Below are 26,913 nucleotides of genomic sequence, written 5' to 3' on the forward strand. Positions count from 1 at the left end.
ATCTGTACTTGGCACTATTCTTTCTCTTTTTGGCCTCTTCTTCCTCTTTTTGTGCTGTGTTGAGGCTCTCTGCGTCCGCCAGGTTATCTACAGCAATGGCCAAGAACACATTGAGCAGGATGTCTGAAGAAGTGAGTTAAGGGAAATAACATTTAAAAACATTATTAAAGAAAATAAAAACCTCCATGACCTTTAAAGAAATGAATCGATTCAGTAAAACCAGCTTTCCTGAGGTGCAAACATAGGTATGTTTGACAGAACCTTGAAAAAGTATCAATACTTTTAAAAATTATATCAAATTATACTGTATTCCAACTATATGCCTCACATATTTCATTTTGATATTTTCCCCTTTTTTCTTTTGACAGAACAATAGAAAGTATCAGATAAATGTAAATTGGACAGAAAACTATGCATGCAGGGCACTACAGCAAGACTAGATCTAACAATATAGCCAGAGGCGCAAAGACTAGATTTATATTAGTGATGTCCTGATTGGGGCTGCAACTAATGATTATTTTGCAAATCGATTCATCTGTTGATTATTTTTCAAATTAATAATTGGATAGCAAAAGGTTCCTTAAAGAAGACCTTTGCACTTGAATAGTTCTGGATAGAGCATATTAACAGGCAAAAAATATTTTTATCTTAAATGCAAAATGTTTACACATTTCTTTTTACAATTTCTGTATAATTGCTGCTCAAGGTGGGTTGCTCTGTCAGCTAACGGCATGTTTTAGAGTCTCTACACTCAAGTTAACGATTAATCGATTACTAAATTAGTTGAAGAATATTTCAATAATCGATTAATCATCATCAATTCAATTAATTGTTTCAATACTAGTCCTTATCCAAAGCCATGTGTCGGCTTGGTCTGATATTGTTGGGACATTAAACTCTGTGACCTTTACATACACTTCAGAGGGAGCTGTTAAAATCCCTACAAACTCATCATCCACTGGAATGGAAATGATATACATCCGAGTCAAAAAACAACAACAAAGGTTGACATTTGTTGATTCCTAATGATCAATTATCATTAGTTATCATTTTCATTAGGGAGATTTCCGATTGGCTTTCACAGAAAAGGGATCATGTATAAAAGTGTTTTATAATAGACTTTGTAATAGTAACTTAAAAAAAAGGTTAAATGTCAAATCCAATATCTGTTTTACATACAATCTTTGCACTATAGGCAGAACTTTGTTCATCACAAACAGTGAAGATAACAGAAGAGCTTACAGTAGGTCAAGTTTCAGAGCAATAAAAATATATGATTGTTATGTAATTTTGTCAAACCTTATAACGGCACCCTCTGGCACAATAGCACACTCATGAAGGTTTGGGCTTTATGACAAAATCGGGAGTTTAATACGATATCAATACGTTTTCAATGCTCTATGGATGATGTGTATTAGTTTGATAACCAGGAAGAGGATACAGTTTCCACAAATGAAGAGGATGATGAAGTAAATGCAGACCACCATTCCAGAAGATGCTGGACCACCGTATGCCATGATGCCATCATACATCACAGTGTTCCAGTCTTCTCCTGTAAGGATCTGGAGAATAACATGAAAAATAATAAAAGAACTAAACAAAAATACTCTGTTATATTGGCACTGTATTTATCAGAATGTTATATTTGACATTAAATTTGAGCCTTTGAGGTTAATAAATCATACCCTCAGTTAAGTGCTGATTTTTTGCAAACACAAACCTGAAACACAGTGAGAAGAGCCTGGGGGAAGTTATCAAATGTGCTTCTTTTGGTCACGGTCTCATCAAAGTTGAATTTTCCCCCAAACAGTTGCATGCCAAGCAGGGAGAAAATGATGATGAAGAGGAAGAGCAGCAGCAGCAGGGAGGCGATGGACTTCATGGAGTTAAGCAGAGAGGCCACCAGGTTACTGAGAGATGCCCAGTGACTAAAGGAGGAATAAAAGGATTTAACAGAGAAACACAACAGATTATTACATGATATGATAATGTATAATATTATAATGACATGTTTTATATGAAGATGTTCATGTCACTGTTATCTTAGTCTGAGGTGTTGCTGGTTTCAAAACTAGTTATAATAACAATATCTCTTCCTTTTTCCTTCCTTCCTTCCTTCCTTCCTTCCTTCCTTCCTTCCTTCCTTCCTTCCTTCCTTCCTTCCTTCCTTCCTTCCTTCCTTCCTTCCTTCCTTCCTTCCTTCCTTCCTTCATCTTTAGCCAAAGTGTTAATAAAAAACATAAATTGACACTTCAGATAATCTCAGTAGAAAAAAGTCAAAAGTTACATCTGCAATGGTAAAGCTGGAAGCAAATAAATGAAATAATATAATAATATAAATGAAAATATATGTAGTATAATATTAGGATGAGCAATATGTTGCTCTTGATTACAGTGAATTTGTAAGAAAATTAGATTTAAAAAAAAGCATGCAGTAATATTTTGTGTACTGTGCCTTTAAACATAAGCAGCCATAAGCTATAATCTTTATTTTGTTAAAAAAATGAAATTACATGAACCACATAAAAAAAGCTACAACAATTTGATTCATTCTCTTTCATAGATCTTTCATGATCTAATCTGCTTAGTGCAGCAGATTAGATCATTTATCACATAAACTCATATTAGAGTGAAATGTTCTTACCGTGTAACTTTAAAGATTCTGAGGAGGCGTACGCAGCGTAAAACTGAGATCCCCAGTGGAGACATGATGGCTAACTCCACCAGGATTGTCTCCACGATGCCTCCACACACCACAAAACAGTCAAAGCGGTTGAACAGCGACACGAAGTAGGCCTGTAGCCCTAAACTGTACATCTTCACAAGCATCTCAAGAGTGAATAAGGCCAAAAGAACCTTGTTGGCTACATCTGGAGGAGAGAGAAGAATACCATATTTTCAGTAGCAATAAAAAGGTTATAATATATTTAGTTAATATACAGTATGGTAAAAGTAAACAAGAGATAAAAAGAATACATACCTTGTACTTCAGTGAGCCAATCTGGCTGGTTGTAGTGCTCAGATGCGATGGTCAGGGTGTTGAGGAACACCAGAATGATGACGAGCCAATAAAAGGTCACTGACTTCACGGCTGCCCGACACTTTCTTCGGCAGAAACGGTTCCACCGTCGCCACTGGCGACTAACAAAACAAGTCAGTTTCAACATTTTGTCTTAAACTTATACTTAAACCTTTTTGGAAATTTGAGGGCAAATGTGATCTTTTCTCCATGCAATGAATCATTTATTGAAATAAAGGAATAATATCACAGCAAATACAAAAGGATCAAAACCCATCAGGAGCAAACGGTTGGATTTTTGGTAAATACAAAACATTGGACTGTCGGTACCATCAGGGGAAGAAATATATGGATGAAAACAGCAGGGATCAGAATGACTGAAATACGTGACCAAAATTAATCATGCACGATGAGCTGGATCGCATCAATAACTACCATGCAGCACCACAGCAGTGTACTAACCTGCACTTTGATTTGGTTATTTTCTGACTGGTGGAAATAAAAGACAAGAAATTTTTTTTCAAATAAAAATGGGAAATATTATACCTCTAAAACCTGACTTTGTTAGTGGACTCTTCAGCTTATGTCAGAGTGACTTCAATTCCGATGGATTACTGCCAGTGTTGCATTTAAGAGCCGGCGTCTTTGGTGACCTATTTAGTATTCCAGCTAAACTACTGCAGAGCTACTGTATCTGAAAGCTATGATGAAAAACCTCTTGCATAACTGATTTTTGGCATGATGTGTCAAACTCACCATAGCGGCCCACAGCACGGAGATTTGCCCTCTTCTCCATTATGATTATCTGTGTTCACTGACTCCGTCTCACTTGTGGGCATGCTGGCTGTGGAGTCACACGCACAAAGTTACAAAGGTTAAAAAAAGGGTAAATTCAAATATTAACAAGATTCACATGTCTTGAAACTTTATATTAAAACATTTTATTTTCTATGATAAGTGTATATTGTGTAGTGTGCTAGTTGTTACATATGTGCATTTATTTCAGAAACTAAAACCATTAAAAAGGAGATCAATCACTTAAAACAACAGAAAAAAAGCAATAAAAATAAAGAAATATATAAAGAGGACAACTGCAGAAATGTAACATAACAAAGTTTGAAAGTAATGGAGAAAAACATGTTTATTTAACTTAGAATAGACTGTATAGAATAATATGGTGTCAAACTAGACTACTATATTTACAACATAGGCACGATCTTAAACACAATTTATTAATTTATTTTCATTCAAATTCAGAGATGCCAACTAAGAATCTAAAAATGTTTTTAGATAAATGTTATACCTCCTAAAAAAGCTTAGTAGTAATAAGTGGAGTGTGTTATTTAAATCTGATGCCTTTCGTGGGAAATGTGCAGAGCGTGTGCAGCAAGTGTTGATTTAGACAAAATGTCAAAACATTCATAAATGACTGAAAATAGGATGATTCACACATGCAGGAAAAGGTATCTTTACAGAAGAGAAAGGGAGAATGAGTTCCATATGAAGAAGATGATGATGAAATAATGCACAGTCTTTATACAAACACTTCTGATCCAATATGAGCCTACTGTAATACAATTTGGTGTTATATTTCAGCCAATCTGTTAAACAGCAAGTTTAACAATGGAGACTGTTAAACTTGGAGACTTCTCAATATTTTTTTGTCTGTTTTCCTAAATCAATAAAGTCACAATAAGCTGCTGATTTTCTCTTAAAAGTTCTTTGAACTTGGGAAACTCAAGGAAACATGCAGTTCAAATAGGGACAATGTGTAACCCCATAAGTCTAGGAACAACAAAGCTTTAACTATACAATAGGTAGAGTAACCTTTCAGTGTCAAATAATGCCAGTTCAATAACATTTAAACGTTTTAAGACTTTGACCCTGCACCATGCACTAATATTAACACTTATATTCTGTTTTTAACTTTAGTCTTTTGAGGATTAACTACCTTTAAATCTGTGGTTTGTATTTGATTATTTACTATTAATTACACCTCTCTTATATCAGTTTTTCTTTATAATAAAATAACATCCAAGAGTCAAATTAATCAATTTTAGAAGTGACACAAATTAAAAGGTCAAAATACAGCGAGTAAAGCCCAGCAATGTGGAGACACTCTTTGGGACGAGGATGAAATGTCCTCATGAACATGCACAGGAATGGATGAATTCTTCCTGACACTCCTGCACTCAGTTGCACACAAATGCATTTACCCTGTGTCTCTGTGGACTGAGAGAACCAGCCAAACCTTCCTTTCTTCTTCTCAGTGAGGTCAGCCAGTGTGACCCCTTGGTGTTATCAACATGCAGTTCACACAGCAGACAGCAGGGGAAGCAGTGAGTCAATACAAAGCAGAACAAGAGAGAGGAATGAATAGCTAGAGGAAGCTTCTTCAACAAACTACTGATGCAGCTACAGTATCCAGAAAAACACTGATAAACAATTGAAAAGATTTATGGATTAAAACTGTCATTACTGTGGAGTATAATATAATAATAAAGGTCCTCATCAGTCATGTTTATTCATAGGTAATATATTTATGAGATCATTGATAATTAAGGAGACTTAGTTGTAATTAAATCGTAATAATGGAAAGAAACGTCAAGTGTCTCATATTTTTTATATTTCTGGACACAATAACCACTTATTACATTCTAAGACTGGGCTGTTTAGCAAGAGTCAAGACTTCAGTGAGAACATAAAATACAGGGGTTAGAAAAGTAAACAGCTGTTCAAAGCAAAGAAGAGATGTGGCAACATATGGGAGAAAGAGGGGAGGAGAAGAGGGAACATCTGATGTTAGCAGCGTTCTACAGGCAGTGTTTACAAGGCACAGGAGAGAACGTTAGTGTTTTCACCTTCAACCACAACAACAGCAGCAGCAGTGGTAAAAGCAGCACAGAAACTGGAGAAGGTGAACACTGACAGGTGCATATGAACTGACTGCAATGCACTGTAGGAGTATTAAAACACAGAAGATGACATTTGTATGATTTTTGTAAAAGTGGATGCGCCCTGCATCATGCCAGATTTATTACGTAGCTGCATAATTACCAATTATATAAATAGGATGTTGGTCCTTATTTTAGAAGTAGTTAAAAATTATGAATAAATCCAAAAATATTTAATGATCTGGAATTAAGGTTTTAACTACTTTACTACTTTTAACTTGAACTATATTTCTGAATTCTCCATTTTAAACTGAACAAATATTTGCTGAATGGTGAACTGATGTTAACTTTCATAGACATGCAATGGTTGGAATGTTCCTGCTGCAAAACAAGAATAAAAAACAAACAAAAAATAAGATGGTGGAAACTCACGATTGCGCTTGCCCTCCTCATCTCCCTCCTCCTCGTTCTCAGGATCAATGTCCTCGGCTTGTGTGATCCAGTCCAGGTAGCCCTTCAGGTCCTCCTCCAGCTGCTGCTTCTCACGCAGCTTCTGGAAGTCCCCCCGAGCTTTGGCCTTTTCACGCTCTTTGGAAAACTCTCTGAAGGAGAAAAGAGGCAACCAAAAGCAGAACGTTTCTCTAGATTGTTCAATTAGGTTGATAATGAGGTTAGTAATAGTCACTTAATTTTCTGTAACATTGGTCTAAGTTTTGAAGATTAAGAAACAGTTTCTGACAAGAGAAAAATAGAAACTGAAACCTACCCACTCAAAACTCCCAAAACCAGGTTCAGAACAAAGAAGGATCCAAAGATGACCAGACTGACAAAGTAGATCCACGGCAGCTCAAAGCCCATCGCATCGTTCATCTGCATTGGAAGAAGTTAAATCAATGGTAATTCACCAAAAGTCTAAATATCTAAGAATAGCAGTTAAAATATAAATGAAATACTCAAGTAAAGGAACTAACTTGTTGTAATGTTCAGTAATAAAAACTGAAATCTCAGTGCAAGAAAGATTGTTGTGTTCTTTTTTAATTTAAAGTTTATAATAAAGCATTTCTGGAAATGAAGGGAAAGAGATTAGTCCAAAAAAAAAATCCTTGTCATATTAACTGTAATTTTCATCCTTAATGTAAAGTACATCCTTTAATTACATAACCTACACAGGAACAGAAAGCTTCCTTCATTAAGTACTAAAATACTGTATATTCATAAATACACATTTGTTGGCAGCGCTGATAGAAATGTGTGAAAAGCCTTAGGATATTTTTATCCTTTCTTGCAGCAGTTTGTTCTCACAATGGAGAAATCCCACTTTAGTTTGAGTACATCTGTTAACTGGTGAAAAAAAAGCCGCCATGTTAAGAAAAGATGTTGCATGTTTATTTCGTTTCTCATTTTTGTAGGAACATCCCTGATGAGTAACGTATCACCAAGCATAAAAATTTTTGTGAATTGTTTTTTTATAGGGGATAATTTCTTTTTGGCAAGTTTTTAATATACAAAGAGAATGTGTCCTTCAATTAAGGCAGCTTCAATTTTTGTAATTAAGGAAACAAAAACATGTTCCTGCTTAGACATGAGAATGTCTATTTTAAGTTTTAATATTTCGAAATTCAATCAAATAGATGAAAATATAGCCTGGATAATGTCAAAACCTTGAGGGACATATGGTGTAGAGGATGGAAATGTAGGTAAGTTTAATGTTCTAAAAACTTAACAAAGTTTTTAATAATGCTACAATTAAAACAGGCTTTTAAAAGGCTTTATACATATCTACACCAGGCATGCCAGTCCTTTTTGCAGGGCTTAATCTTACTGTGTCAGACAAGTAAAAATTATTACTCTGCCAATATTAACAATAAAAATGTCAACAGTTAGACTGGCAGAATTGCAGTAATGCACTTGCAGATTTTTTTTTTTATTTTAGTATTTTGCTTTGTGGTAAGAGGTGCTATTTCCTGGTAAAGAAAACATGTTTCTTCATTGTTTATGGAGAAAGTGGATAAAAAAATAGCTTTTATCATTTAGAGATCGTAAACTATTATAAATCAGAATCTGCTAAAACTGGAATCTGCAGGTATTAGCTTTACAAAGGTTTGATATTAGAAGTTAGCCCCATTAAACCTCTTGGATTAGTGCATCCTTGCTTCCCTATAAACAAGAAGTTGGCTTTTTTGAGCTTACAATCACTCAACTGAATTTCTACAAAGCTTCATTCATAAATTCAAGCATCCAAATCAATCAGACATCCCCTGTGTCTAAAACGTTAAAGCTACTTAGTTTAAATATGGTTACAGAAAACCATCCACCCATTAGTTGGTTCTCTATTGTTTTAGATTGGTCGAGCCATCTTTCTCCTCCAACAACAGAAACACCAACATTAGCATGTCATTTCCATGGCAACACATACATCAAACGCGCAGTAAATTGTGAAGTAAGGGTAAAAAAATGGGGACACAAAGGAAAATGAGGAAGAGATGTTCATTATTTCATAGATGAGGCTCACCATCAGTAAACTGGAGTGGGTGGACCGAGATGGATCTCATAAGTGCTTTGGCTAATTAAAAGCCATTGCTGGTTTTTGCTCATTAGAAGCTGAGTGTTTTTAAGGGGACAAGCTTTTTAAATTAATGGAACTTTTTTTATTCAAAGACAAATGACTGTTAAAGCTGAAGCTCTGAAGGAAATGTCATGTGAGGAGGGGGCTATATGAGTGCGCCTGATGTGTTTATCTTAAAGGTTTCAATTACATATTTAGCACAATTCACAGTTTACTTCAACTTTGATGGATAAAAGATGATGCACTTGGCACAGTTTAATTTCCTAATATATCATATAGCATCTTCATCTCTTTTATTGGCTCAGGTATAAATAAAATGCCTTAAAATAATATTCTGTCCTGTCATCTTAGTAAATAAAAAGAAACATATTTACTGATTGGAAAATCAGCCTTTGAGGCATATTTATTTATTTATTTCCAATTCATTTTATTTCAGTTTCCAATTCTATTAAAGAAGTGTTTGGTTATGGCGAGGCTTTGGAGTCATCTTTATTATATTAGATTACCCAGTAGAGAACATCTGTCCAGCCTTCCATGGTGATACACTGGAAAACAGTGAGCATAGCGAACAGAAAGTTGTCAAAGTTGGTGATCCCGTTGTTGGGCCCTTGCCAACCCTCTCTGCAAATGGTGCCATTGACCAGGCAACGACGACCGTGCCCTGAGACGGCACATGGCGCAGGCTCCTCTTCTGCAAGGGCTCCTGATGTTAAAGAAAGATTTGAAAAACAAAATTAAGAGCACTCATTTAATGTAATTAAACCCCCTGCATGTTAAAGACATAATAACCCCCCCAAAAAAAACATCTGCATGGATATAAACCGACCTGTCACCAATTTTGATTGCAGGTTTTTTTTTTTTCATTCTTGCTAGACATATTCAGCAGTGTCAGTGTTGCACCCTCTGATATGCCTCAAGTTTAACATTTAAAAATGTTAAACTTGAGGACTGTCTAAATGTTGCAGAAAAAAAACATCAACAGTTTTACTTTATCTCAACTTAATGATGAAGCTTTAAAATACTGAAAAAGATTTGCTCCAATTGACAATAGTTTGACCTGTTTTCTAATAATTCAGCTAATAGCTATTCTATCAGTTGGGAAGCTCCTGTTCTGGGATTATAGTGTTAAACTTTATGCCACAAGCAGTAAGGAAAACATTAATTATGAAAAACTGGTTAAAAATAAGCCCTTACACAGTAGCAATGCAAATTTGTCTCCTCAAAGCGTTACACACTTGTTTTATTTCTTTACATTTAGACCAACATAAAAATCCTACTTACATGACAACACAAAAAAAGTGTGCCAACAGCTTTGGAACATTCTGAATTTTATATAAAACAAAATATTAGGTGTGTAACCTGAAATGGATATTTAATTATACATAAAAGACAAGCTCAAATGGAAAAAAAAAAACTATTTGGTAAAATAAATCCCCTTTGTAGAGAAGATAAAAATGGTGCAGCAGTTCACATAAAAAGGTAATTTAACTCACAATAACGGCAGCATTATCAATGCTTAGTGACACAATACCAAGAGAAACCATTGTTTTGTATACAAATATATGTGGCTTTCTTTTTAGGGTAGAGTAAATCATTGTCCTGCAGAAGCACATAACCTAATCTTTGTTTTTTTCAACAGCAAGCATCGGATGCTTACAAACTTAACACACAGGAGGGAAGGTCAAACCTTCCTTTTTAATGTACATGCAAAAACCATACATAATATTTTAGTTTCAGTTTCAGGCTCATGTGTAACTATTCCCGCCTCTCACTTTCTAATAATGCCCTGGGCAACTGCCCACCACCACTGTATGCAGGTTTCACATATGTACTGCTTGGCTTAGAGGTTATTGGTGTTCAACAAAAAACAGACATGGCAACCATGTTTTTCTGTTATTCAACAGCATTTTTAATAATTTTGAACCAAATGGAGCACAAAACTCTTCATGCGTTTCTTTACGAATCAGTTTGGTCAAATGACAAAACAGCAGACACCGATATAAACAGCTAAATGAAGTGTACATTTACTCTGCATTTTATGACATTTATGCCTATTTGTCCATAAACTGGTCCCTATTTCTTGAATGATGCCATGCTATAAGCAATTCTAGGCTAAAGTGTGAGAGTGTTTACATAATAGCTTGATATTAGTCATCTAATCACCAGATTTAATCCACCATCTGCTCAATCCTGTTTTGACTTGCTTGTCACCATTCGCCTACAAGGGGCATTATCCCATTTATTCCAAGGGATTATACCCTGTATCTACCGTAATCTCAGATTTACACTTTGTCTGTTTAGTGTGAGAAACAAAGTAAATATAAAAAAAAGGATCAGTTTAGGAGCTACTTTACCTGTTTTTATGACATAGCATGTGGCATGCATCTTTCCAATGAAGAGCTCCAGGCCGATAATGGCGTAGATGATGATTACAAAGAGGACGAGCAGAGCAATGTGAAGGAGGGGGACCATGGCTTTGATTATGGAATTTAAAACCACCTGTAAACCTGCAAACATACACAGATGTCACCGAATCATAACATCAACATGCTTTTACACTAATCTAGACTATTCAGCAGAACTGATTGTGGTTTACTTTTTACTTTTACCTAATAATATCTTAAAATAAGGTCCTTACTTGACACCCATACTTCATAATTCAGACTTGGATGAGTCAGCATTTTTAAAAATGATAAGTTTCAAGAATAACAAAATTATTTTTACTTTAGAGACAAATATCACGCTCGCCAACAGGTGGGACAACCGGGCCTGTTGACCGGGCCCAGGGTAGAGCGGGGTCCTGAATCGGCCACCTCCACTTTTTGCCACAAATATTATTATTTTTTGAAGACGTTTGCAAGAAAATTAGAGCTTTATGCTTAAGTTTTATAAAATTTGGTTATCCACTGCAGTATTGAGAACTACCCCGACAAGCCATTCCTTCTAACTGGTTATACTGTATTGCTGATGCAGTTTCTCTGAAGTTTATCAAGCTGCTCTACATAAGGCTGGTTGCGGTGCAGGTGGAGACAGGAAAATACAGAACCTGAATCTTCCCCTTCGTACATGGTCAGGTATCAGCTCCATAACTTTAACTTAAAGGGTAAAGCGGCTCTCATCTGAAGAAGCCACATCAAGCCGGAGGCAAAGCCTTAGATTGAACAGATTTTTAGATCGGCCTCATCTGCAAAAGCCTGAGACTAGTCATAGCTTAAAGCGCTCTGATGGAGCAAAAAACTAAGCAGTTTCTATCAAGGGTTTGTTCCCTATGTTTGCTAGATGAAGTTATAATTAAAACGGGACCAATAGGTATTGTTAAGAGGTTGAGAAGTTTTCAATTTGACTGACAGGACTACATGGCATGTCCACAGCTGCAATGCAGTGGAAGCCAAATGTTCCGCATATTTCATAAAATAAAGACTGGAAAGATCTCTGATTGTGAAAATAAAAATGTAAACATTATCTGAGATGCTTCCATTAAATAAATAAATATATATATTTGTATATGTATATATATATATATATATATATATATATATATATATATATATATATATATATATATATATATATATATATATATATATATATATATATATATATATATATATATATATATATATATATATATATATATATATTACTAAATTATATGAAATGTCTTTCTAACTAATACAAGGCCTGAAATAAAATATGTAATAATTAATGTGTATTCAAACCAAATCTATATCTTTGTAATTAGAACTAATACAGTAATTGTTTGAACATAAGGAGCAACTAAACCCCAAATAAGAAAGCTATATTTTTTCTAAAGCTCCAATTTTTACAAAATTTGTCAAGTTTTTTAATTCTGCAATATTTGGCTCAAAAATGTCCTAATGCTGACCTCTACGGGTTGAAACAGTACTGCAATAGATTTATCCTTTTGGTTAAAATTATGTAGTTATGTAGCTTGGTTCTTGTCTAGAGGTGCATTTGATTTACTTCAGAACTTAAACTGAGAAGTCAGAGTGATTTAATCTGAGGGCATAGGGTTCCAATTTCCTGCCTGTGGACGTTGCTTTTGTTCTACATGGTTTTCCAACATATGGGTACAAATAGGATGCATCATAAATCCTCTTATTCAGACATATGCCCCTGTGGCGAATCAGAAGTCCGAACTCTAAAAATCCCAAAAGCGATCCTTCGCATTTTTTTACATTTCAGCATTAGCATATCGTTTACCTAATTTAGTCAGTAACGCTTTCTTTTACAGTACATCAATAACCTTTTAATAACATTTTAAAAGCATAGGAAGTTACACCATATTACTAGGTAACAAGAAAAAACTTGTTGGTAATTAGTAAAATAGTGCCATTTTCTTTGTTATTACCATGTTATTACATGGTTATTGATGTACTGTAAAAGAAAGCATTACTATTTAGTCATATCAAATTTACTGTCATAATCTTTTTTGATCCTGACTACACCCCACCTTAACTTCCTCCTTTGATTCCCACAATTTGCCTTGTGCCTTTCTCACTGCACACTTTGGTGGCATCTTTCTAATTTTTCTGGGGGCTGAGTAATGCTTTTACATCAGATTTAATTACACTTTGAGCGAAAAATAAGATGCACTATTTGTGAACTCACAATTATCAAAATACCAGTTAGTTTAGGGACCACATACTGTGTATAAAACATCTGTAGTAACATGAAATCAAAGTTTGTTTACCTCTTCTATCAGCTCTGATAATGACATGATAAGCCCAGACCTTATTGTCCATGTTACAGTCTAATTAAACCGCACAAAGACAACGATCACACAAGAGCAGAGCTAAAAAGACATTTTCAGTCAAGCATCAGGTTTCTAAAATCTTTTCCAAGATCAAACATTCAAATGATCTGCTGCCATGGAAACTCAAATCAAGCAAACAGATCTGCACGCATGTAGATATAAGGTCATGTGTTTGGGAAACAGACATAGGGAAGAAGAAAGCATTTTCCTGGTTCACATAGGGAAGTGTTATGAGATCTGTGCACGTTGTTATTTGAATTTATTACGTAATTGTAATAAAATGCAAGGTAGATAAATAGATGGTGGAAGAAATAAATTCCAATTTTTGGGGATTGGTATTTTTGTACATTGTTTTCATTGTGATAAAAAAATGTATCTACTTTTATCTGGAAAGAAATTTTATTTAATGTTTTATTAAATAAAACATTAAATAAATATTGTTCATAACTATATGAGGAACAACAAAGTCAGCTAAACAAACAAAGCAAGAAATACATGAATGCCAACCTGGAATCACTGACAGCAGATTAATACTGTTTAAGGCATATTTTAGTCCAATCCCAAACTTAACTTTTTTTTTCTACAAATCAAGATTCTAAAAATGAAATGGCGTGTAGCTCTTTAACTTAACAAAGAGCGCATTTCTTATTTCAAACAATTAGATTGCAAAAATATTATAAAAATGGGATTTGACACAGAGTCATAGAAAAAAAAATGGTGAGAAGTTTCTGCATGAACTCACTGGGAACTCCAGAAACAAGGCGAAGAGGTCGAAGAACACGAAAGGCTCTGAGGGCCTTCACATCAAACCCTCCTGGTTTGCCTCCAGTCTGCCCCCCTGAGTCAGCGTCTTTGGTAATCATTTCCAGGACAACACTGAACAACCTGGTTATTAGACAGCAGAAAAGCAGGATCAGAAACAGGATCAGAAAATGACAAATGAGGGAACAATGTTGCAAAACAGCCAAAGCTAAATTATTAAAGGAAACATGTTCAAACGCTAATAACAAACATGTTTGTCTTTTATTATTTTCCAGGTAAGGTTACATCAGTGTGAGCCATTTCAAGTACTGTACACCGTCAAGGCCAAAGTTTCTGATATCCCTTGTAGATTGTACTTTAGTTTTAGCTATGTGTTACTCCTAGAACGAGCTAAAGATTATGGTGAAACCACTGATCTCCATTTATCCATTGGATAGCTGATAGACCAAAAAAACTGAAGTCACTTAAAGCCATCTTGGTACTCCCTAATCTCAGGGAGTCGTGCCATAAACATGCCGACATAGCATAAGCATTTGGCTGCAACAACAAGCATTTCTCTTATATATATATATATATATATATATATATATATATATATATATATATATATATATATATATATATATATATATATATATATATATATATATATATATATATATATATATAAAACCCCGCCTCTCACCCGTTGACTGCTGGAGATAGGCACCAGCACCCCTCGCGACCCCACTACATACATATATATATATATATATATATATATATATATATATATATATATATATATATATATATATATATATATATATATATATATATATATATATTCCAACTGGTCTTACTTGGGAGTACCAATATGGCGGTTGGTGACTTCACAGCAAGTGTACTACTAATGGCCAATCGGGTATCCAGTGAATAGAGGTCAGTGGGTGAAATGGGCTAGCTAAAAATAAAAGCAGTAAATAAAGAACTTTTCTAATTACTGATTAAGACAGAGAATATTTGTATCATGCCTAATTTTAATTAAATAAAAACACTCTTTACTAACCTCATATTTACTTTTGAAACATGGAAACATTTTTTTAGTTTTCCTAATTTTGTTTCACTGCCATGTAATTGATTATTTATCTTTGTTGATTAACAACTTATTAGTCATGAATCCATGAGTTGTTTCTTGATTTAATTTTTTTAATTGACAAACAACATACAATGTAACGAGAGTGTCTAGAGTTTTTACTGTATATCAAGGAAGTTTACCCACAAAAAGTATCTCTATTCAAAGCTGTGTGTGGATCTGTATCGGTGCACATTGATGTAACCATATGTGTCCAAGGACTGTGAGCCTAGCCAGTCATACTGACTTAGACAATGCATAATTCAGTCTGGTAAAGCTTAAACTCTCCAATGTAAAACAGAACAAACTAGTCACATGGGAGTTTACTTTTAGTGCCAGAATTTCCTATAATACAGCATTATAAAAGTAAAGATTGCAGCCGCAACCCAGTGATGTTTTTATGATGTTCTGATTAGCTGGATATATCTTTAAAATGCCCGTGGCATGCTTTTCCATCAAAAATAGAAGAAAAACACATTAACATTGAAAATGGTATTATTTCTCCCTCCATTGTGATTCAAAGCTTAATACTATAAAACTGTGAACCAAAATGGGCACATTTCTTTGTTAAAGTTTGACAGTCCAAAGTCAAATGGAAGGATGATGAAAGGGAAGTCTGGGATTCACTTTATGAAGGTCAAATATAAACAGTTCAGTTAGACAGTGGGTTGCGCAAAATACATTAATGAAATATAAAAGCATATTGTTGCAGACGTGCAACAATATGTTCCACTAGTGGCTCTATCATGTGTGAAGCTAAACCCAAAACATGTGCTCTGCCACCTGATGATTCTATTGCTGATGTTCCATCTCTGACTCTGCTTAGTCTCTCTCTCTGATAGTGACTGAAATATATCTGTATATCTGGAAAATTTTGATTCTTCACCACTGTCTGTGTTATCAGCCACTGTAGAAGTGGTCATTTTGCATGCATCCCTTTCCATGTCATAAAAGAGCACAACAAAATTAGAAAACAGTAGTCTGGACTTACTGTTTTGGGGAGATTGTGACCATATTTATCAACAATTGCTCACTGAATTAATGGTAAAATTATGTCAACAGTATTTTGTTCTATTTTGCCATTGATTTTATAATAACAAAAGGATGTTAAGAAAAAAAAAAACTTGAAATAATAGCTGCTGTGTGGGATTTTCATCTGAAAGAATAACCACTTAGTTTTGAAGTGAGGGGCTGACCTTAAAAGTGAGACTTACTCAAAAAGCTTGATTGGAAGCAAAGTTTTTTTAATGGATGACTTGGGGCATGAAGCTTCTACAAGGTTTTCATTACAGTAGTTCCTTAGGAAAGTTTTCATTAAGCAAAGTGTTTCAAAGAAAATGTGATGTCATAGACGAACACAAAGTAATACATGTTGAAAAACTTTAAGTTACAATGGTTTGGGTTATAACTATTGATGGAATTGATTAAAGAGAAAGTTCATGATGACAGCTGGGTGGATGATGTGTAAATAGCTGTGAGCTTACCCCACTATAACGATGACAAAGTCCAACATGTTCCACCCGTTTCGCACGTAAGAGTTTTGGTGCATGACCAGGCCATAGGCAATAATCTTCAGAAATGTCTCTATAGTAAAAATGATGAGGAAGGCATATTCTACTGTTTCCTGCACAGAGAGAAAGAATAAAAAACAGCAGAAATACAGGTGAGAGATCTTTACAAACATTTTACTTAAGAAGCACCATAAATTATATGCAGAATTAAATCAAGTGTTTTTTATGCTTTATAAACTTTATAAGTTGTGTGTTTGTATTAAGAAAGAAAGAAAGAAACAAAGAAACAAAGAAAGAAGGGACAGACTTCAGTTTTTTTAATTTTTTTGTTATATCTGCCTGACATTCAGCCAAATGTCGATCTAACAGATGCAAAGTTCAAAAAGCATCTAGAATTCAAACAAGCAACCAACGGAAGGAGGCAATGAGTTAGAGGTAGATAAATAAATTGAATACAATAGTCTTTTTTGCAGTTGTTTATTTTTTCACTGTCTTCATAAGGTGCCCTGGAGAAGACAGGATTTCATTAATGGAGAGGAAGGCAGGTAGGCATGTAGGTGAGGGTTCAGAGTTTGCTGCTGCAGGGAAGAGAAAGGAAAGAGATGCCCGCGTGAAGGACAGATGAGCCTTCTCATAACCTGATGAGCTAAGCGCACAAGAAAGAAAGGTAGGAATGAAGGAAGCTGAGTTAATGAAGATGGAACACAAATAAGGAGAAAAGGAAGGTGCATAGTGAATAAGGTAGACAAAGAAGAAGGAAATAAAATAAACACAATTTCATAGAAAGAGAAAACATTTTTCCATACTTTTCCAGACCTAGAATCTCTATATCAAATTCCAGACTGTGTAGCTGCCATCACTTGCTCCTTTATTCTCTCATTTCATGTTTCCTACATCAGTGTTTTTCTCTGCCTCCCACACACTAACTGTCAGATTCTATTCAGCAATCAGAGGTTAGTAAGCTGACCGGTAAAAGACCCAAAAAGCTGAACTCATGTATTGTTGATCTTAAGGACACAAAGTAGACACAAAGAAGTACAGCTCCAGAAAGACGCTGATGACTTCAATGACACGCACACTAACTTCACACCCACTCTCACAGACTGAGTCTTGGAAGCTCAAAGCTCCAATCAGAAAGGCATTGAGCCAAAAACACAAACACTTTCACAGAAGGGACTGTAGATGTTCCACAGAAAGTGTTTTTCGAGTTTCAGATGCATAATCATCCACTAGTATAGTTCATCAGGATGTCATTGGTCCAACTTCTTACTTATAAGGCCATTTAATACCACCTTCTGTTATTTCCTATTGAAATTTGTTTCATTAATGAATTTAATGAAAAATAATGGCACACATACCTTACGTCTGTTCTGACTTTTATCAAAAGAAACTAGTTTCTTCCAAGTAATCCTAAAACTGTAACTACACATGTAGAACCAGGATTTAAAAATATTTTATTGCTGTGATTGATTATTTCACTGCACACATCTATAACATGAAAGGTGTATAGAGGGAAAATTATCACAATTTAAAAAGGACTTCCGCACACTGTCCAACTTGCAAAGGAGGAATACATTTATCTACATTCAACAGGCTAAATCAGATTTTTTGGACATTCAGGTTTTGCCTGATGAAGGTCTAGTACTGAAACGTTAAATATAAATGTCTTCTTATCCAATTTGGAGAGTTTGCAGGAAAATATTAGATTAAAAAAAAATATATGTAACCTAATTTGATCTAGCATCTTGCAAGATACAATGTCTCGTCCCACCTTATGCTTTTAAGTCACAGAGGAAAAGTTTAAAGACAAAACGCAGAGCATCTTCAAGAAGATTTTGACTCATCTGATGATGCTGTCTTTAAGAACAAATGTTAGCATATGGGGAAAAAAAAAAAAAGATAAATGAATTTCTGCCAATGCCTAATTTTTTTAGAAATACAGACAATATCACCAAGCATCTTACATCTCAATATATCCAACAACATTATAAATAATGTCTGACAATTCAATGTGTATTAAAGATATTAATAAATGAAATCAAAATTAATAATAAGAAAATTATCGTACAGGGAGGAGAAAAGTATGCATTTCATAATGGAAACATAGTTTCAAATACACTGTAAAAACAAACTCACTTTCAATGCACTAACAAAGCTTGCCCTTTGCTCTCCAACAAGAACAAGGAAACCAAACACTCACTGCAAAAAGACAAGCAAGGAAAGGGTTAAACAGAATTCGTCTTCACAAGTTCTGGTATTTCAGATATAACAAATCACTATTTCTAAGTGACAAGTACTTGAAAAATTAAAAAAAGAACGAAGAGCACTAAAAGGGTAAATGTAGAACTAATAAAAAAGATAAAAAGCGACAAAACAGTTTGTGAGATGTCTGTCGCTTAGACTGGAGTTGCAGTTGGATAGTAAAACAAAGATTTCAGACTTCATTTAGGGTTTAGAGACAATTCTTTTTAACCATCTTTATCTCATTTAATCAGATGTGAAAATAAACAAGTGAGCTTAGCCTATTGAGTAAATGATAAATGCTGTCTCCTCTGACTTTCAGTTGTTGAAACTGAGCAACAGAATGGGTTAACAGCAGCTTCCAAGATCGTCTGGTAAATGTTTTGACATAGAATCTTTTCTTAAAGGGTGAATTTGATTATTTATCTAGGAACATTAAAAAAAGGGTGATTTATAGCCCATAACACAGTACTGATGCTTGTGAAATGATATTAACAATGACCTCATTTGTGTTTCTTAACTCAAACCATGCATTAAATGACCTTGGATTGTTTTAAAAAACAAAATGCATATTAAACTGGTGTCCATTAAAACCTACTTAACTTAACTATTTTTTTTTATGGAACCCTTTAAAACAACCATAGCTGCCACAAAGTGCTATACATACCAGGGAAAGGTTAAAATGGAGACAGCAAATTGTTTTAGAGAAAAAAAAACTAATGAAATTAAATGAATAAATTGAAACAAATAACACTGCATAGAAACAATGAAACAAAACATAAAAACAGAAAGAGTCTCATGCAGTGTTAAAGCCACAGAATAAAAATATGTTTTAAGCATAACAGAAAAAGCTCTGTCTCCCCTGAGCTCCCGTTTGGACCTCAGTACCTCCAGAAGCAGCAGGTCAGTTGACCTGAGGCACCGAGTGGGAGCATAGGGGTGGAGAAGCTCAGAGGGGGGGTGCATTTAAAACTTAAAAACAAAAAAGAATCATAAAATTAACTCAAAAATGCACAGGCAGCCAATTAATGGAGAACAGGATGGGGATAATTTTTTCCCTCTTATGTACTGCAGTTTAAAGGCGTGCGGCTGCATTTTGCACGTACAAGAGATGTGCAAGGGAGGACTGGCTCACCCCAAAATAAAGTGCATTACATTAATCCAGCGAAGATGTAACAAATGTATGGATTGCTGTCCCAAAGTGCTGCTGTGCAAGAAAGGATTTGACTTTGGCAAAGTTTTCTTTGATCATTATCACGGTCCATTGTCTAGCTCAAGTTTGAGATGATTAGCTTTAAAAAATCTACTGAGCTACATTAATGAGACCAAATACCATAACTTAATTTTTTTTCCCTCGTTGAAATAAAAAAAACAAAACAACAAACAAACCAGATTTTAATGTCATTAAGGCATTCTAGTAATGGTGCAATGGAAAATGCATTTTTCTTTTTAATAGACCCAAATATCTGACTATCATCAGCATGAAAAGTATAAGAGAATGAGTGCTTTCTCAGGACAGACCCAAGGAGCAGCATTACAATGTAAAGAGAAGGGGTCCTGACACTGAACCCCATAAGGAAGAGGAGCAGAGTTAGATTCATAGTTCCCACATTTCTAATGGAAAGATAACACCTAAACAAGTCTAGTGCGGCTGCATGAACGCAAATAAGGTGGTTCAACCGAGACACTAGAGAGTAGTTGTCCACAGTGTCAAAGGCTGCCGTCAAATCTAACAGGACAAGAATAACATGAAGCTGACTCTGTGCTGTGCAGATTTAAAAGCAGACTGAAACACCCCCAGGACACCATGTTCTTCTAGAAACAACTCTAAAAACCCAATGCAGGAAAGCCCTGGACACGGTTTAACTCATTAACTGTTTTGTTTTTTCTTTCTGCTGAAAGGCAACAGGATTAAAACAATTTAACAGAGCATCTTTTTTCATTATTTTTTAAATAAGCAACATGAAACATCAACTGTGTTTATATTTCTACCAGATTCATTTAAACATAAATGTATGTAGGGCAGTGTAAATTTGATTTAAAAAAGATAGATTTGTTATACTTCCCACTCTAAGAAAGGATATTCATTTGAATTGTATCTCATTTTCAGTAAACCGCTTAACATGATTTTTCGAGGTGAAATTGTCAATTTCAGACCTGACTTAAATGTTTCCATCAAAGACTGGTGACTCTACTTGGAGTCACCAGTGAAGTTTGTCATAAAAAAAAAATTAAGTGAGGAACAACATTAATGTTTTTAAGAGTATAAGCAGCTAAAGAAATTATTTGATTGAAATTAAAATAAATGTTCTTCTAAAATTAAATGCTCCTGTATCTCAACAACACTAAGATTTACTGTTGCAGGTTTACATATTAATGGACTGGAAACCTTTCTAGGCTGAGCTCTGCTAATCCAAAACAAAAACAATAACTAAGCAATAATCCCAAATTATCTTTGCATTTATAAGTAACAAATACAAATTTGGTAAAACCCGTTATTAGTCTCCTTTTTATCCAGAATCTTCCGAAAAACGACTCAGAGGTAGTTTAATAATTGATTTTTTTTGGCCACGTGTGACTCCTAAATGTTAAACTGAGCGTAGGGCCACTGCAGTGGCTGGGTGATGACCTGTGAAGAACAACATCATTCAGAGCTCTATCACACAGATAAAAGCCTTCACCACTTGCCTCCATTCAGATTAACATTGTTGCTCCATCCTCCTGCTGTTTACAGAAGACTGAAATGTCCGTTCTTCTGCTTAGTGAACAGCTGACAGTCACCGCTCAAGTGTGTGCCTGAATCTGTGCCTTAGATTTGTAAAGCTGTGGGAACAGATTTGATAATGTTGCTAGACTTGGTTATTACAAAACTATATATATATATATATATATATATATATATATATATATATATATATATATATATATATATATATATATATATATATATATATATATATATATATATATATATATATATATATATATATATATATATATATAAATTTCTGGGCTTCCCAGTCTATATACAGTGCTGAGACCATGGTCTACTTATTGTATCTCTTTCCTGTAGGGGTTAGGAAACGATTTAATAGGTGTAGGCAGATAAATAGTATCTTTCTTGCCTCTCTGTGTGTTACAAACCTCATGATGGAATTAACGTGCATGACATGATATTATATAATATTATTAAATGCTTTACAGCCCCAGGGGGGAAGTCTACATGGTAGAGTGAGGGAAGCACAGGCCTGAAGCTCTGATTATTTGTCGAGTTTAAACTGATGTGATGAATAAAAGAACCTGCAGCCTTTCTTTTTCCAAGAAACTGTACATTGAAAAAAGACAAAGATAAAAAAGATGATACCTATATATTTTTTTTTCTTGTTTCCTGGATCAGTGATGATTGCTCCCTCGGTTGTAGTAAAAATAACGTTGCCATGGAAATCAGGCTTGTCTTGTGTGGGTAGAGACTTGAAATAATCAAGTGAGAGAAACTCAAGACAACTGCCCTCAATGCAGCAAACTGGTACAGTTCAATGTGAGATTTCAGTGAAGCTCTTCCTTGAATGAGGAATTCTTTCAGCTCACTTCTTTATCATTTATATAAGCCTTTGTTGGTCATAATTAGGCCTCTGGCTAAGTTTTGAAATGTCTTCATGGAAGAAATTAGAGATTTTAGTGAAAATGAATGGTTTCTTACCCCAGAAGTGACTTTTATGGCTAACGTAAGGCTTTGATATTAATAATTGAACTTCATTCTTCTCACATTGTAGTTAACCCGTCCCCCTGGATGGGTTAAATACAGTGGGCCTCCATTGTGGGTTGCTCAGAGACCCGGAGTGGCAGCCTGTGGGAGTGGGGCTCAAACTCAGAACCACAGGATTCCAAGCTCTATGCCCTAACCACTAGGCCACCACCCCTCCTTCAAGAAGGGTAAACAGGTTAAAAGGGTTGGAATTTTTATGTAAAAAAAATCAGTTTCACTCTGCTGTTCCCTCTGATGAACAGAAAATGTCTTGGATGTTCAGGAGTAGCCCAGGATTCACCAAGGCCCACGTCTGTTATAGCTGGAAAATGCTGAAACACACTTAATGACAGCAGCGAAGAAAAGGCACAAATATTAACACCAATGAGTGGAAATGAGATTTACATTTTCACATGTAGTCTGTTTTTTTAGTCAAGGTTGTGAAAAACAGACTGTGACTAAGAGACTAAGAGATTTTAGCTTAATTGATCTAAAGCTGGACAGTTTACATCCTATAAGTTCTGAAACAAGGGACAAAACTGAGGCTAAAATAAGATGACAATTTCAGAGTAGAGAAGGAGCTCAATTTTCAGCTAACTTTGAAATCTTCACAAAGACTTTTAGCTCAACGTTTTAAGAAGTCCAGGCTCTGTGGTTCTGCACATGAGCTGTTTTAACTGAAAATGAATTTGAGCTTTTTTTTGTTGTGCTAATATTTTTCATTCTATTTCATCATCCTTAAAGTTGAGGGAAAGAATGTGAGGGTCTCTGAGGTTTGCTGTTTTTCTGGTGTGAGTGAGCTTCCTGTCACTGAGATGATCTTTGCTGGTGGCTGGGCTGACCCGTGTTGCTTCACACCTGAGACCACTTCTCAATTAAGATGACTAGAGTGTATATAAGAAGGCAATGGATCCTTTCTGTTTGCTGGATGATAACCCCTGATGGTATTACAGTCAAAGACCAAACCAGGAATATCCTTGTTGAAATTTGTCTTCTTGTGAATCCCTTTTAATCCCTGTTATTGTTTCCAGGTCAGTCGGGTTTCTCCCCTCAGACCAACAAGAAAGTTCAACCAACTGCCTGCTGTTCTCTGCTTCCAGATTCTTGCTGCTTTGGTAAAGAAAACATTAAAATTTTCTGGTTCTCAGCGTGATTCTGCTTGTGAGTAAAAAACTACAAACCAACGTGACAAAAATATATTTTTACAGATTGCCGCACAATATTTCCTTGGGTATTTTTCAATCTCCTAATAAAAGAAATGACATTTATTTCATCATCTTTTATTTTATTAGGGCAATTTTTCTTTTCTTTTTTTAATTTACTTTATTGAAGTCAGAAGATATGAAATTGCTATGTCTCAATGTCTTGAAGAGAATACTTTTTAGATTTTCAGATAGAATAATTAATTTATAAACATTTTTCCAAAATTTAGGATATGGTAGATTATCAATGGTTAACACAATATGTTCCTATTTAACACAGTCTAATAAATTACAATAGACTGTATCTAAGTTCCACAAAAAAGTTGGTCTTAAATACCTTTATCGGGAAATGAGATGTAAGGATACCAGTAGGATAAATCTGGAAGCTTTATCCCCAGGCAGGAATGTAGAGAGAGAATAACTCTAATACACTTTTTTTATGAAAGTGGATTTATATGGATGGATGGATGGATGGGAATGTACAAATAATTCTGAAGACAGGCTGCATTTGTCAGTTCATTTCACTTACTCTCTGTTAATACTGTAAGCAAGAATAAGGGTCAACCTGCAGCAGGGAAAATAAAAAATCTTTTGAAACATCTGTGTAAATTCACCCAGGACAACCAAAGTGCTTCTTCCATGTTTCTATCTTTCATATTTGCACAGCACCTTTTGGGGTCCCAACATTACTGTCAAACTCAAATAATTTATCATAGAAAGTTCCAGACTGCTTTGTTTCATAAGGTAAATAGAAGTATGTAGTACAACTGCAGTAACTATCCCTGTGACAGGTGAATAGTAGAAGGTTCTAGGCGCAGAGTAGGCATTTTTTTTTTTTGCCTTTAGTATTTTAATTAAGATACACTTCAATGATTGTTTCAACCTCTTGTTAAAAGTTGTTTCCAGGTAGTAAACTATTTAATTCACAGCAACCACTTTAAAATTCACAATAATATCCCCTTCAGGGGCATATTATTCTTTAAATCTAGGTTCTAGGAGAGAGTTAGCCTATATGTTTTACATGGAGAATCCCATCTGTCTATGCAGCTTGCTGCTGTATGTTGACTGAGTCATTAAGCTGCAAAATAAAAAATAAACTCTATCACAGTCATCTTCAATAAAGACATGATGATAGCAGCAAGTAGTGAGTTTTGTACTCCCCAAGTGTCACATTCTGTTGTGTGAGTCTTTGCAGTTTTACAAACCACTCAACTTTTTTTGCTCTCTCCAGGCTCTTATGACTGACTAGTTATTCAAAAGTAGGCTTTATTTTACATTTTCTTCCTTCCTTTATCTGAAGAAACTGGCTCTGCAGTAATGCTGTGTGTTCATACATCTTAAAAATTATAAACCTACCTGTAACAAGACTTAAAACAACAATACAGAAAATATTTGTTTCATTTGGTTGCAATGATCCCTGATGTTAGTGGTTAAGTTTATGTGTGGTTTAATTTTTTTCCAGTCAAGACAGGAGATTGCCTGACAAAAGTGCTTTGTGATTTTTAGTCTTTACACTTTCAGTTTATGCAGAGGGTCGGTCCAAGATTTATTTTGACATGCAGAAACAGATGATCCCTTTTGGATTTATGCTGTGATTTATGCCTCATTTGGAGACAAAGGTGCTATGTAATGGGTCTTAAACAATTAATGTGTTTAATCATGATTAATCGATTATTGAAATAATCTTCAACTAACTGGAGTATAGAGACTGCAAAATATATTTTATCTGTCAGACGACCCAATAGAGCTCTAACTATATCACAATTGTAAAAAAAATAAAAAAAATAAAAAAATTAACAAGCAAGTAAAAAAAACCCTAACCTGAGAAAATTCCAGAAAACTGCTAATATTTCATATGCAGCTTGCTTCATAAATGAATGGATAAAAGAGATAAGCTTTTTGGTAATGTGTTCAAGAATCAAACAAATATTGTTTTTAAGAAGCAGACCGGATGGAGCAACAATAACAAAACATATTTTTCAATTCCTCCATCTCACTGTTTTCCTCTTATTTTTTTGTCAAACACCTCACTTACTGAATATACTGTGGCAGAGTACTCATCACTCAGAAAAAACAACTTCCACACAGGTTTGTTGTCTTCCCTGCCTAGAGTGAATTAAAAAAAAAGTCTGAGCCACCTTAGCTGACTCCTCTCGATGTGAAGGAGAATCAGCTCTACTCCAAGCCTCCTCCGAATGACCAAGCTCCTCACCCTTTCTCTAAGGGATTGCCCATCCATGGAGAAAGCTAATTTCAGTCGCTTCTACCCGGGATCTCGTTCTTTAGGTCATGATCCAGATTTTATGAACATACGTGAGGACAGGAACGTAGACCGACCAGTAAATCAAGAGCTTTAACTTTTCACTCAGCCCTATCTTCACGTTGACAGACCGGTGCAGCTTCCACATTACAGCAGCAGCCGAACTGATCCGTCTATCAATCTCCCGCTCCCTTCTCTGCTCAATCATGAACAGGACCACAAGATACTCAAAGTCCTACACTTGAGGCAGGAAGTCTCCTCCAAAATGAAGAGGACAAGCCATGAACCATGTCCTCAGACTTCGGGAAACTGATTCTCATCCTGGCCACTTCACACTCGGCTGCAAACCACAACAGTGCATGCTGTAGTTATTGGCAGAGGGGAGCCAGCAGAACCATATCATCCACAAAAAGCAGGGATGGGTTGGGCAAACTCCAAGGCTCCAGCACCTGGGACACTCTGGGTGGCGCCGGCCGGGTCTTGTTGGCAGCCAACTGGCTGGAACCAACCTCATCCCCTGGGCTCGGACTGAACTATAGGATAAGAGGTTCTTGCTTTAGATGCCACTGCTGTTCACTTCAATGGTTTGTTAAATCCAACTGCCTGTCCGTCTTGAATACTGGGTCCTATTGTTCTGAGCCTGAAATGTATTAGTGATCAGTTATTTATCAAAGAATGCATCGACACATTTTGTTCCATACTACAACCAGAAACATCAATGTATTTCATTGAGATTTTTTGAGACAGATCAGCACAAAGTGTCATCTAAAAGTGGAATTGTAAAGAGTAGGATGCATGATTTCACCCTTTTTTGTCAAATAA

At 35.2% G+C, this 26,913-nt stretch overlaps 1 protein-coding gene across 3 annotated transcripts in view; it reads right to left on the bottom strand.

The window, feature by feature from the left end:
- cacna1db (calcium channel, voltage-dependent, L type, alpha 1D subunit, b) overlaps positions 1-26,913 on the bottom strand; it is a 107,997-nt gene that overhangs the window by 39,058 nt on the left and 42,026 nt on the right. For 2 of the 3 annotated variants that reach the window (XM_038294020.1, XM_038294021.1), the window contains exons 4-17: positions 16,617-16,756; positions 13,999-14,141; positions 10,834-10,986; positions 8,986-9,182; positions 6,680-6,783; positions 6,346-6,515; positions 5,236-5,310; positions 3,776-3,863; positions 3,482-3,508; positions 2,981-3,141; positions 2,645-2,870; positions 1,721-1,928; positions 1,442-1,562; positions 9-123 (exon numbers count right to left, since the gene is read on the bottom strand). In XM_038294020.1, coding sequence (XP_038149948.1) covers positions 9-123; positions 1,442-1,562; positions 1,721-1,928; positions 2,645-2,870; positions 2,981-3,141; positions 3,482-3,508; positions 3,776-3,863; positions 5,236-5,310; positions 6,346-6,515; positions 6,680-6,783; positions 8,986-9,182; positions 10,834-10,986; positions 13,999-14,141; positions 16,617-16,756 — 1,928 coding nt within the window. The remainder of the gene's footprint in view (positions 1-8; positions 124-1,441; positions 1,563-1,720; positions 1,929-2,644; positions 2,871-2,980; positions 3,142-3,481; positions 3,509-3,775; positions 3,864-5,235; positions 5,311-6,345; positions 6,516-6,679; positions 6,784-8,985; positions 9,183-10,833; positions 10,987-13,998; positions 14,142-16,616; positions 16,757-26,913) is intronic. The other variant, XM_038294022.1, reaches the window with a different exon arrangement.

Source organism: Cyprinodon tularosa, unplaced genomic scaffold, assembly GCF_016077235.1.
Source record: "Cyprinodon tularosa strain WSP-4 unplaced genomic scaffold, ASM1607723v1 ctg333, whole genome shotgun sequence".
Classification (NCBI taxonomy): Eukaryota; Metazoa; Chordata; class Actinopteri; order Cyprinodontiformes; family Cyprinodontidae; genus Cyprinodon; species Cyprinodon tularosa.